Source organism: Orcinus orca, chromosome 20, assembly GCF_937001465.1.
Source record: "Orcinus orca chromosome 20, mOrcOrc1.1, whole genome shotgun sequence".
Classification (NCBI taxonomy): Eukaryota; Metazoa; Chordata; class Mammalia; order Artiodactyla; family Delphinidae; genus Orcinus; species Orcinus orca.
Genome location: NC_064578.1, coordinates 31113456 through 31125459, shown reverse-complemented (window position 1 = coordinate 31125459; position 12004 = coordinate 31113456). Strand labels below are relative to the sequence as shown.

Genomic DNA, 12004 nt, shown 5'->3' with positions numbered 1-12004 from the left:
ATGTTTAGGATTTTTGCATCTATGTTCATCAGTGATATTGGCCTGTAGTTTTCTTTCTTTGTGACATCCTTGTCTGGTTTTGGTATCAGGGGGATGGTGGCCTCGTAGAATGAGTTTGGGAGTGTTCCTCCCTCTGCTATATTTTGGAAGAGTTTGAGAAGGATAGGTGTTAGCTATTCTCTAAATGTTTGGTAGAATTCGCCTGTGAAGCCTGGGTCCTGGGCTTTTGTTTGTTGGAAGATTTTTAATCACAGTTTCAATTTCAGTGCTTGTGATTGGTGTTTTCCTATTTTCTATTTCTTCCTGATTCAGTCTTGGCAGGTTGTGCATTTCTAAGAATTTGTCAGTTTCCTCCAGGTTGTTCATTTTATTGGCATAGAGTTGCTTGTAGTAATCTCTCCTGATCTTTTGTGTTTCTGCAGTGTCAGTTGTTACTTCTTTTTCATTTCTAATTCTATTGATTTGAGTCTTCTCCCTTTTTTTCTTAATGAATCTGGCTAATGGTTTATCAATTTTGTTTATCTTCTCAAAGAACCAGCTTTTAGTTTTATTGATCTTTGCTATCGTTTCCTTCATTTCTTTTTCATTTATTTCTGATCTGATCTTTATAATTTCTTTCCTGCTGCTAACTTTGGGGTTTTTTGTTCTTCTTTGTCTAATTGCTTTAGGTGCAAGTTTAGGTTGTTTATTTGAGATGTTTCCTGTTTCTTAAGCTAGGATTGTATTGCTGTAAACTTCCCTCTTAGAACTGATTTTGCTGCATCCCATAGGTTTTGGGTCATCGTGTTTTCATTGTCATTTGTTTCTAGGTATTTTTTGATTTCCTCTTTGATTTCTTCAGTGATCTCTTGGTTATTTAGTAGTGTGTTGTTTAGCCTCTATGGGTTTGTGTTTTTTACAGTTTTTTTCCTGTAATTTATATCTAGTCTTATAGCGTTGTGGTCGGAATAGATACTTGATATGATTTCAGTTTTCTTAAATTTACCAAGGCTTGATTTGTGACCCAAGATATGATCCATCCTGGAAAATGTTCCATGAGCACTTGAGAAGATAATGTATTCTGTTGTTTTTGGATGGAGTGGCCTCTAATTATCATTTACGTCCATCTTGTTTAATGTATCATTTAAAGCTTGTGTTTCCTTACTTCTTTTCAGTTTGGATGATCTGTTCATTGGTGAAAGTGGGGTGTTAAATGTCCCCTACTATTATTGTGTTGCTGTCAATTTCCCCTTTTATGGCTCTTAACATTTGCCTTATGTACTGAGGTACTCCTGTATTGGGTACATAAATATTTACAATTGTTATATCTTCTTGGATTGATCCCTTGATCATTATGTAGTGTCCTTCTTTGTCTCTTGTAATAGTCTTTATTTTAAATTCTGTTTTGTCTGGTAAGAGAATTGCTACTCCGGCTTTCTTTTGATTTCCATTTGCATGGAATATCTTTTTCCATCCCCTCACTTTCAGTCTGTATGTGTCCCTAGGTCTTAGGTGGGTCTCTTGTATATGGCATATATACGGGTCTTGTTTTCGTATCCATTCAGCCAGTCTGTGTCTTTTGGTTGGAGTACTTAATCCATATACATTTAAGGAAATTATCGATATTTATGTTCCTATTACCATTTTCTTAATTGTTTGGGGTTTATTATTGTAGATCTTTTCCTTCTTCTTTGTTTTCCTGCCTAGAGAAGTTCCTTTAGCATTTGTTTTTAAGCTGGTTTCGTGGTGCTGAATTCTTGCTTGTCTGTAAAGGTTTTAATTTCTCTGTTGAATCTGAATGAGATCCTTGCTGGGTAGAGTAATCTTAGTTGTAGGTTTTTCCCTTTCATCACTTTAAATATGTCCTGCCACGCCCTTCTGGCTTGCAGAGTTTCTGCTGAAAGATAAGCTGTTAACCTTATGGGGATTCCCTTGTATGTATGTTATTTATTGCTTTTCACTTGCTGCTTTTAATATTTTTTCTTTGTATTTAATTTTTGATAGTTTGATTAATATGTGTCTTGGCATGTTTCTCCTTGGATTTATCCCGTATGGGACTCTGTGCTTCCTGGACTTGATTGACTATTGCTTTTCCCATGTTAGGGAAGCTTTCAACTATAATCTCTTCAAATATTTTCTCAGTCCCTTTTTCTCTTCTTCTCCTAGGACCCCTATAATTCGAGTGTTGGTGTGTTTAATGTTGTCCCAGAGGTCTCTGAGACTGTCCTGAATTCTTTTCACTCTTTTTCCTTTTTTCTGCTCTGTGGTAGTTATTTACACTATTTTATCTTCCCGGTCACTTATCTGTTCTTCTGCTGCAGTTATTCTGCTCTTGATTCCTTGTAGAGAATTTTAAATTTCATTTATTGTGTTGGTCATCATTGTTTGCTCTTTAGTTTTTCTAGGTCCTTGTTAAACGTTTCTCATATTTTCTCCATTCTATTTCTAAGACGTTGGATCATCTTTACTATCATTACTCTGAATTCTTTTTCAGGTAGACTGCCTATTTCCTCCTCATTTGTTTGGTCTGGTGGGTTTTTACTTTGCTTCTTCTGCTGTTTATTTCTCTGTCTTCTCATTTTGCCTAACTTACTGCATTTGGGGTCTCCTTTTCACAGGCTGCAGGTTCATAGTTCCCGTTGTTTTTGGTATCTGCCCCCAGTGGGTAAGGTTGGTTCAGTGGGTTGTGTAGGTTTCCTGGTGGAGGGGACTGGTGCCTGTGTTCTGGTGGATGAGGCTGGATCTTGTCTTCCTGGTGGGCAGGACTGTGTCCAGTGCTGTGTTTTGGGGTGTCTGTGAGCTTATTATGATTTTAGGCAGCCTCTCTGCTGATGGGTGGGGTTGTTTTCCTGTCTTGCTAGTTGTTTGGCATGGGGTGTCCAGCACTTTACCTTGCTGGTCGTTGAGTGGAGCTGGGTGTTAGCGTTGAGATGGAGATCTCTGGGAGAGCTCTCCCCAATTGATATTACGTGGGGCCGGGAGGTCTCTGCTGGACCAGTGTCCTGAATTCAGCTCTCCCACCTCTGAGGCTTAGGCCTGACAGCCGCTTGGAGCACCAAGACCTTGTCAGCCACATGGCTGGCGAAACTGGGCTGTGAGTTGGGTGTCAGCCACTACCTGTTGTAGCTCTGTCTCAGCTGTCTCCAAAGGTCACCCAGATACATTGGGTTATTCCACCATTCCTCAGAACTTGCACATGCCAGTCTGGGATTTGTATATGTCCTCCTGATACTCTTCATTGAAATACCTTGCATTCATGGTGGTGAGAGATATGCTGATAGTGTTGGTTCTCTTCAGTTCAGAGACTGGAACTGTCTGAGCCTTCATGTGGCCAGGTTAGGAGCAGCTGGCCAACGGTCCCAAACTGATTACATGTCAGATTCCAAGACGGGTTTCTGCAGCGCCCGAGCAGTAGTCCCAAGCAGCCGCTCCGCTCAGCTGCAACACTCTGACTGGGGAATTTGGTGGGGCTCTCAAACAAGGATTTCTTCCAGCCCTATAGCCTGACTTCTCCACCCAGGCAAGGAGCTGAGGAGAGCATCTCCCGACTCCATCTCACCGGAGGAGTGGACACCTGGAAGCTCCTTCCATTTATCCTTATAGAAGTTTAGCATGCATCTTTCAAGCCCTTTTGTTAAAGCATTATATATCTTCTCTGTGTATTTCATTTTTATAAAGCACTTTGATAAATTTTCTTTGAAGCAGCGTATCTATTTTTAGGAACTTAAGTTGCAAATAATGGTTATTTATGAATCACAGTGTTGAACTGTAATGTCTAAAATTAGGTCCAATGAAAAGATTTTATAATTTCTGCAACATTTAAGAAAATAAATCATTTATATTTTCTTTTATTCCTCTGTAATTTCTTAAGTTTTTACAATGCTTATGCAGTATTTTTTTTGTAAGGAAAAGAGTTTTCAAAATAAAGTTAGGCAGGGGGCTTCCCTGGTGGCGCAGTGGTTCAGAGTCCGCCTGCCGAAGTGGGGGACGCGGGTACGTGCCCCGGTCCGGGAGGATCCCACATGCTGCAGAGCGGCTGGGCCCGTGAGCCATGGCCACTGAGCCTGCGTGTCCGGAGCCTGTGCTCCGCAATGGGAGAGGCCACAACAGTGAGAGGCCCGCATACCGCAAATAAATAAGTAAATAAATAAAGATAGGCAATGACTCATTTTTCTGTATTTCTTATATTCTGTATTGCATTTTTTTAGGAGACATATCTATGTAAAAATGGGATGGAAATAAAGTAGGAGAATACCAGAAAATGAACTGTCTAGGGCAAATAGGTTTGAAATTCTTCTTGTAACCTAATTTCTTAATATTCATTTTTTTTAAAATTAAATTATTTGTTTTAGCTACACTGGGTCTTTATTGTAGCACACAGGCTCTCTAGTTGTGGCACACGGGCTTGTGACGTGAGGGCTCTAAAGCATGCAGGTTCAGTAGTCGTAGTGCACGAGCTTAGTTGCGTTATGTGGGATCTTAGTTGCCCCACTATAGATTGAACCCAGGCCCCCTGCGTTGGGAGTGCGGAGGTGTAACCACTGGACTACCTGGGAAGTCCCTATTCATGTAGTATTTCCTTTCTTTCTTTTTTTTTTTTTAACATCTTTATCAGAGTATAATTGCTTTACAATGGTATGTCAGTTTCTGCTTTATAACAAAGTGAATCAGCTATACATATACATATATCCCCATATCTCCTCCCTCTTGCATCTCCCTCCCACCCTCCCTATCCCACCCCTCTAGGTGCTCACAAAGCACCGAGTGATCTCCCTGTGCTATGCAGCTGCTTCCCACTAGCTATTGATTTTACATTTGGTAGTGTATATATGTCCATGCCACTCTCTCACTTCGTCCCAGCTTAGCCTCCCCCCCACCATGTCCTCAAGTCCATTCTCTACATCTGCGTCTTTATTCCTGTCCTGCCCCTAGGTTCTTCAGAACCGTTTTTTTTTTAGATTCCATATATATATGTCAGCATACGGTATTTGTTTTTCCCTTTCTGTCTTACTTCACTCCGTATGACAGACTCTGGGTCCATCCACCTCAGTACAAATAACTCAATTTCATTTCTTTTTATAGCTGAGTAATATTCCATTGTATATATGTGCCACATCTTCTTTATTCACTTGTTGATGGACACTTAGTTTGCTTCCATGTGCTGGCTATTGTAAATAGTGCTGCAGTGAACATTGTGGTACATGACTCTTTTTGAATTATGATTTTCTCAGGGTATATGCCCAGTAGTGGGATTGCTGTGTTGTTGTATAGTATTTCTAAAATGCAATATTGTATCCTGTATGGTTTTTTGACTAAAACGATTTGATCCCTGCTTACCCAAAGTTTAAAAGTCAAACAACAATAATAACTTCTTTAATTTTGCTCCTAAAACTCCAGCCTGTGTTGGTATTAAGCCTTTTGCCTTAAGCAGATGCTGTGCTATGTTTCAGACCATTGTAGTTTGAAACGTACTTTGAGTGCATGTGTGTATATGCTGAATTCAGATTCTATCCACACTAAATGTGAAGAGATAAGGTTTTAGATATACTTTGATAGATTTTTCCTCTACGTTTCAAAACATTTTGAAAAACTACCATTATGTATTTCAGGCAAGTTTTGTGGCATCTGGAAATCGAACAGATATTTCCTTAGATGATCCCAACTTCTGGCAAAAATGGGCGAAAAAGGCAGAAATAGATATAGATGCCATCAGTGGTAGAGTAAGTATTTATTTCCGTTTAAAAAATATTACCTGTGGGAATACTTTGGTAATATTATTATAATATTTTAAGGTGTTCCACTGTGTACTGACTGAAATAAATTAATCTGCATAAATAAATTGATACAGGGCTGTAGAATGATAACATTGAGTCAGGCGCTGCTTCTGTTTAATTCTTCTGATATTTGTTGTGATAGGTTGTAATACGGTTAAAGTTTAATTTTGGAGGGTGTTTGTGTTCTTAAAATTATAATATGTTTTTTAATTTTTAAAATGTCTTAAAATAACGGATTACTTTTATTTTGCTTTTTAACCTTCTTTTTGTTATTTTGGTGTCAGATACCATTAATGATCTAGTCAAATACAAAAGGAGAAAAAAAAGCAGTCAAGAAAGTGGCATCTTCAAAATCTGACAAAGAACTATAAAAAATTAAAGATCCAGTCCTACTTACGTACATAGATCTAGCTATGCTTAGTAAATATTATGAAATTTAAAAAATAAGGTGGCATTTTTAAACTTTCTTTTATAACATCCCTTGGAGTTAAGGAAGAAAGGGCCAAAAAGCTAGCACAGAATTCATGGAACTGATAATAACGTAACTGTTCACTTCAAAAGACATCTACCTGTCTGATAATTTATAGGAATCAATGTTTGTGAGCCTTACCTACTTCCAAAATAACTGCTAAATGATTAAAAGAAATTTATATTAAGCATTGATGCATGGGATCTATTTTAATAGATAACCTTATAAGATGTAAAACTTTACAATGAGGAATAATGCCACTGCCCAATAATAATTATTATTTAATATATTTTGGAAATATGTATAATTCTGTATGAAACATTATAAAAAAGTAAATTAGAAAGAGATATTTATTAAAATACTACTATTTTCATATTGGCATGTTTATATGCCTTAAAAAGTCAATGGAATTTGCAAACCACTATAAATTAATAGATGAATTAGTGAATTAACTGATAGAAGATAAATATGCCATTTAACCTTCTTAAATATCAGTACTAACAGCAGTAGAAAAATATATGGAAGAGGAAGTCTACTTCGTAGTAGAAAAAAAGATTTAGAACACTTAGGGGAATACCTACTGGACGTATATGATTTCAGTAAAGTAAATTACCAAACTTAATTGTGAGATTTGTCAATTGGGAAGAAAAACTACATATTTTAAACATTTGTAGGTTGAGTTAATAAACATAGAAATGCAGCCCCAGTCAAAATGTTAATAATTTGTTCATATAACCAGACAAAATCTAAAATTACCCTGGAAGAATAAATATTCAACAATATTAAATCCACTTTTGGGAATCTGTCTTACAGCAATAATCACACATGTACAATGATAATGTAGTACAGTGATGTACATCGCAACATTTTTCATTTTAGAAAAAAATTAGAAACTAATTGGTACTTTTATACTGTCTAATGCAGTAAGTAAAAATAATCATGTAGATCCCTGTGTACTCACATAGAGCTCTAAGACAAGACAGTTAACTTTAAAAAGAGAGAGGCCTTCCCTAGTGGCACAGTGGTTGAGAGTCCGCCTGCTGATGCAGGGGACATGGGTTCGTGCCCTGGTCCAGGAAGATCCCACATGCCGCGGGGCAGCTGGGCCCGTGAGCCATGGCCGCTGGGCCTGCGCATCCGGAGCCTGTGCTCCGCAACGGGAGAGGCCACAACAGTGAGAGGCCCGCGTACCACAATAAAAAAAAAAAAAGAGAGAGAGAAATAGAACAATACTTACAGTGTGATGTTTGTTTATGATTTTTCAAAAGTATTATAATGGTAATACGCAGACACTCGTACATTTGCGCTGAATCCAACTAGAGCACACTGTGAGCCAAGTACCATTCTCACATTAGGGCTAAAATGAACAAGACAGATGAAGCACTGCTTAATAGAGCTTACAAATTCTGGTGGGTAAGTAAACAAATATATAAGATAATTTCTGAGACTGAAGAAAATAAAATGGTAAGATGGTAGAGAATGCCTGGAGGAGTGTAGATAGCATTAGGAAAAGTGGTCAAGGGAGGTCACTCTGAGGGGACATCTGTGCTGAGACTTGAATGATGAGAACCAGCCAACAGTGTAAAGACATGAGATAAAAGCTTTCAAGGTAGAGGGAATGGCAGTGAGCCATTGTTTGAAATAAGCTTACAGTGTTCCAGAAATAGAAATGGCATTGTGTCAGAATGGAGGGGGATAGTGAGAGTGGTGACAGGTTAGGTCAGAGATGATAGGTATGGCTCATTTCAATAGGGTCTTATAGATTATCCTAAGGAGTTATGGATTTTATAAATAAACTTATATAAGCATATAGTCATGTAATACTTTGCAGTTATGTTTTCTAATTTGTACTTTTCAAAAATTTTATAATTTTCTGACAAGAAGTACCATGAAGACAGACTGGCATTACTTACTATATGTTAAAACATAAAAGCATATTAACATATTATAAAGGAACCATGATACTGAGAGAAATGTATACAGAGCAAAGAATAGAATAAGAACAGGAGAAGGTCAAATTATAGGATATAAATAAAGAAATAGCATTAGAGAAAAAGGGGTTATTTAATAATCATGATTAAAATTTGAGTTAGCATTGGGGAAGCATTTTAATAATATACTCTATGCCAAGTAAACTCCAATTTGTGATAAAAAATTTATTTTTGAAACAAAGCATGAAAAAATAGTAAAAATAGATTTCTATTTTATCAAATATTTGGTGGGAAAACATTCTAAATTAGAAACAAACCACAAAGGGAAATAATTGGCATATTCAAATATATGACTAAAAATTATGTAATGGAAAAATAAAATTGCAATCAGACTGGTGACTATTTGTAGCAGAAGTATATATGAAACTTAATATTTTTATTATATAAAAGCTAATGTAAATTGATCACAAGTAGAAATAAATCAAAATCTTAAAAGATTATGGGCAAAAAACACTTGAAAATTTACTCAAGAGAAAATACAATTATGGTTTTTTTTTTTTAAGTTGGGACCAGGGAAAGGGACAACTCTTTCTTTTTTTTAATTAAGTAATTATTTTTTTTGAAGTAGGTTGATTTACGATGTTTTAGTTTCAGGTGTACAACAAAGTGTTATAAATACATAATTTTTTTTCAGATTCTTTTAAGCTTATTACAAAATACTGAGTATAGTTCCCTGTGTTATACAGTAGGTCCTTGTCAACTCTTTCTTATATAGAAGGTGCCAATTAATAAATGTAGAAGGAATAAGAGAAATAGAAAATCTCAATCCACCCCATTGATGAATTCTAAAATTAGTGTGTAGAATATAAGGAGAAACAGAATTTTTATATATCTTCAAAGTATATCTTCCAAAATATTTATTAATTACAAAAGGAAAACTAGTAAGTTTACAGTGGAAAAACTTAATAGAGAAGGCTAATGTCACCAGTATTAAGACATATTAACATTATGTACCCCTTTAAGTTCAGTGCACTGTGGTCATACTACTGTGGGACAGCAGAACCTACATGGTCTGGTCCCTGCTTCCCCTCCTAGCGTTTACCTTCTCCTGCTCTAGGACTTGAACATAGAATACCTTTTCAGGTCCATTACTGTTTTCTTCACTTATAATGCCATCTCCTCCTTGGATGCCTAGCAAACTACTTCTCATTCTTGAAGATCTCTTTCTAGTATCACTACTTTGTAAATCTTTCTTTTATGGCACCCATCTTATAAAATATTGCATCCTGAATAGCATTTATTTGTTTACACATTAAACTGAGCCTCAAGACTGTGGATTTCTCATGAGCAGAAAGCTATCTTAGTCATAGCCCATAACATAGTACCTAACTTAGATAAATTGCTCAATAAAGATAAAAGTTTGTCAACTTACGTTGTTTTGAATGAATTAGACTTCATTGACCATAGTGAGGTTCATATACTTATTACTTTGCTTGTTGTAGATTAGTGTAAGTCTTTTGGAAAGCACTGAAACATGATTCTGGATCCATAAAATAATTATGCCCTTTGACCAATATTTCCATTTTTGGATATTTCACTTCCTTTGGACTTATCTTTAGGATAAACTTAGATTACAAAGATTTACTTTTTAGCATTATATATTTTAAAAATTTAAAACAATCTATTTGTATTAATTCAAATTACATTATGAATTAATTGGGTAAAGAAAATTATGATGCATAAATTCAGTTTAAAATATAGTTTATAGTTGTTGTAGAAGCACAATACAGTAACTTTCATATTAATAAAGCCATATACCAAATTTTTTTATCCTATGATTGTAATATGAAATTATGACAAATGGTAATAAGGATTTTAAAGGAATAAAAAAATTTTATGTTGATTTGGTAGGTCAGTGGAATTGTTAGTAATTTGTTCTGGTTTTATAAAATTATTGTTTGTACAGTTTGAAAGGTAAAAATGTAAAATATTGTTATAAGCAAAATAATAAAAGGACCTTCAAGTAATAGCTGTTAAATTTTACAGAACAGCTTGGTTATTGACACTCCAAGAATTAGGAAGCAAACAAGACCCTTCAGTGCTACAAAAGATGAATTGGCTGAATTATCTGAAGCTGAAAGTGAAGGAGATGAAAAGCCCAAACTCCGGAGACCCTGTGAGCGTTCGAATGGCTATGGAAGAACTGAATGCTTTAGAGTAGAGAAAAATCTGCTAGTTTATGGGTAAAATATTATTTTTAATGTTTACTGTTAGTAGTCTGGTGTACAAATTTATGGGAAACATATACTATATTCTAATATGCTTTTTATCTTGTTAGAATCAATAAAGTGTATTTTTTAACCATGAATTTATATATGTAACATATACTTAATAGCAATTGATGAGATATCTTTAAATTTTAATATTATAAATGTATTGCTAATATCAAACTCCTTGTTCTTAGATTTGCATATTCAGTAACACAAAATGGATAATGTTTTTATCCATTATTGAATAAAATATACTAGAAATTACTATACCATGACTCTGCAGTTTATTCTATGGGGGAAAAAACTTTAGTAGGTAAATTCTATCAGTGACAAAGTGTGTTTTTTGCAGGTTTCAGGCCTTTTATCCATGAGTTATGTTTTCTCTAGGATTTCACCCAATATTAATATAAATATACCTTTTTTTAACTAGGTGGGGCCGATGGAGAGAGATTCTGTCTCATGGCCGTTTTAAAAGGCAGCTAAATGAGCACGATGTGGAAATAATTTGCCGAGCCCTCTTAGCTTATTGCCTTGTTCACTACCGAGGAGATGAGAAAATTAAAGGCTTCATATGGGATCTCATTACTCCAACCGAAGATGGGCAGACACGAGAGCTACAAAATCATCTAGGTAAGAACATTCTTTTATTTCCTTTTTAAATTTAGTTTTAGTTTTGTAAGTAGCACTTAACATAGTACCCTATAAAATATTGAAGCATTTCAGATAATAGTAAAGAACCCTTAAGCTTCACTCTTAATTCAAGTTCCATGTTGGAAAGGACCAGTGTTATCAGTTTGGTTGGGTTTTATATACTGTTATCAAACATGTATTTGTTTACAAGTTGTTGACCCAATAGTATGTCTTAGAGGTCATCCCATCTGTATTCATGTAGATCTATTTTATTTTTTAAACTCCTGCTTAGTAGTCCATAGTATGGATATTTCTTAATTCATTTAGCATCTCCTTTGATGATGGGCATTTAGGATGTTTCCAATTTTAGATAATTGAAAAACAGGTTTTAGTGAAGATCCTTTTACGTTCCTCCTTGCGCACAGGAATAAATCTTCCACTAAAGTAAATATCAAGAAATGGAATTGTTGAGGTACAGCATATATACGTCCTTAGGACCTAAAATGTGGTCTGTGTGTTAACAGCATCAGCATCTCCCAGGAGCTTCTTAGAAATGCAGAATCTTAGACCTCAGACTTACTACATCAGAATCTACATTTTAACAAGTTCCTCAGCAATTAGTATGTATATTAAAATTTGGAACACTGTGGTATATACATTTAAAATTGTTATAACTGTTTTAATTTGCTGTCAAATGTGGCTGTGTCAATTTATAGTCCCATCAGAGATATATACAAGTAGCATTTGCTCCATAACCCTACGAACATTCTTTTTTGCGTAAAATAATTGAATTTTCTATAAAGATAAAAAGATTACTGTGCCCTTAAATTGGTGTTACAGTTTTATTCTATTTAATCAACAAATACCTGTTAAAGTGCCTGTTCTGTGCTTCTTGTGCAAAGTACTGGGAAGATGAGAAGGAACAACACAGACAAGATCCCTGAGCTCATG

The 12004-nt window shown here is 35.5% G+C and overlaps 1 protein-coding gene across 21 annotated transcripts in view; it reads left to right on the top strand.

Annotated features, from left to right (window-relative positions):
- The window catches only part of CHD9 (chromodomain helicase DNA binding protein 9), a 244238-nt gene that overhangs the window by 182311 nt on the left and 49923 nt on the right, over positions 1–12004 (top strand). For all 21 annotated transcript variants that reach the window (XM_049703938.1, XM_033418941.2, XM_033418942.2 and 18 more), the window contains 3 exons: positions 5589–5699; positions 10200–10396; positions 10854–11053. In XM_049703938.1, the coding sequence (XP_049559895.1) occupies positions 5589–5699; positions 10200–10396; positions 10854–11053 (508 nt within the window). The remainder of the gene's footprint in view (positions 1–5588; positions 5700–10199; positions 10397–10853; positions 11054–12004) is intronic.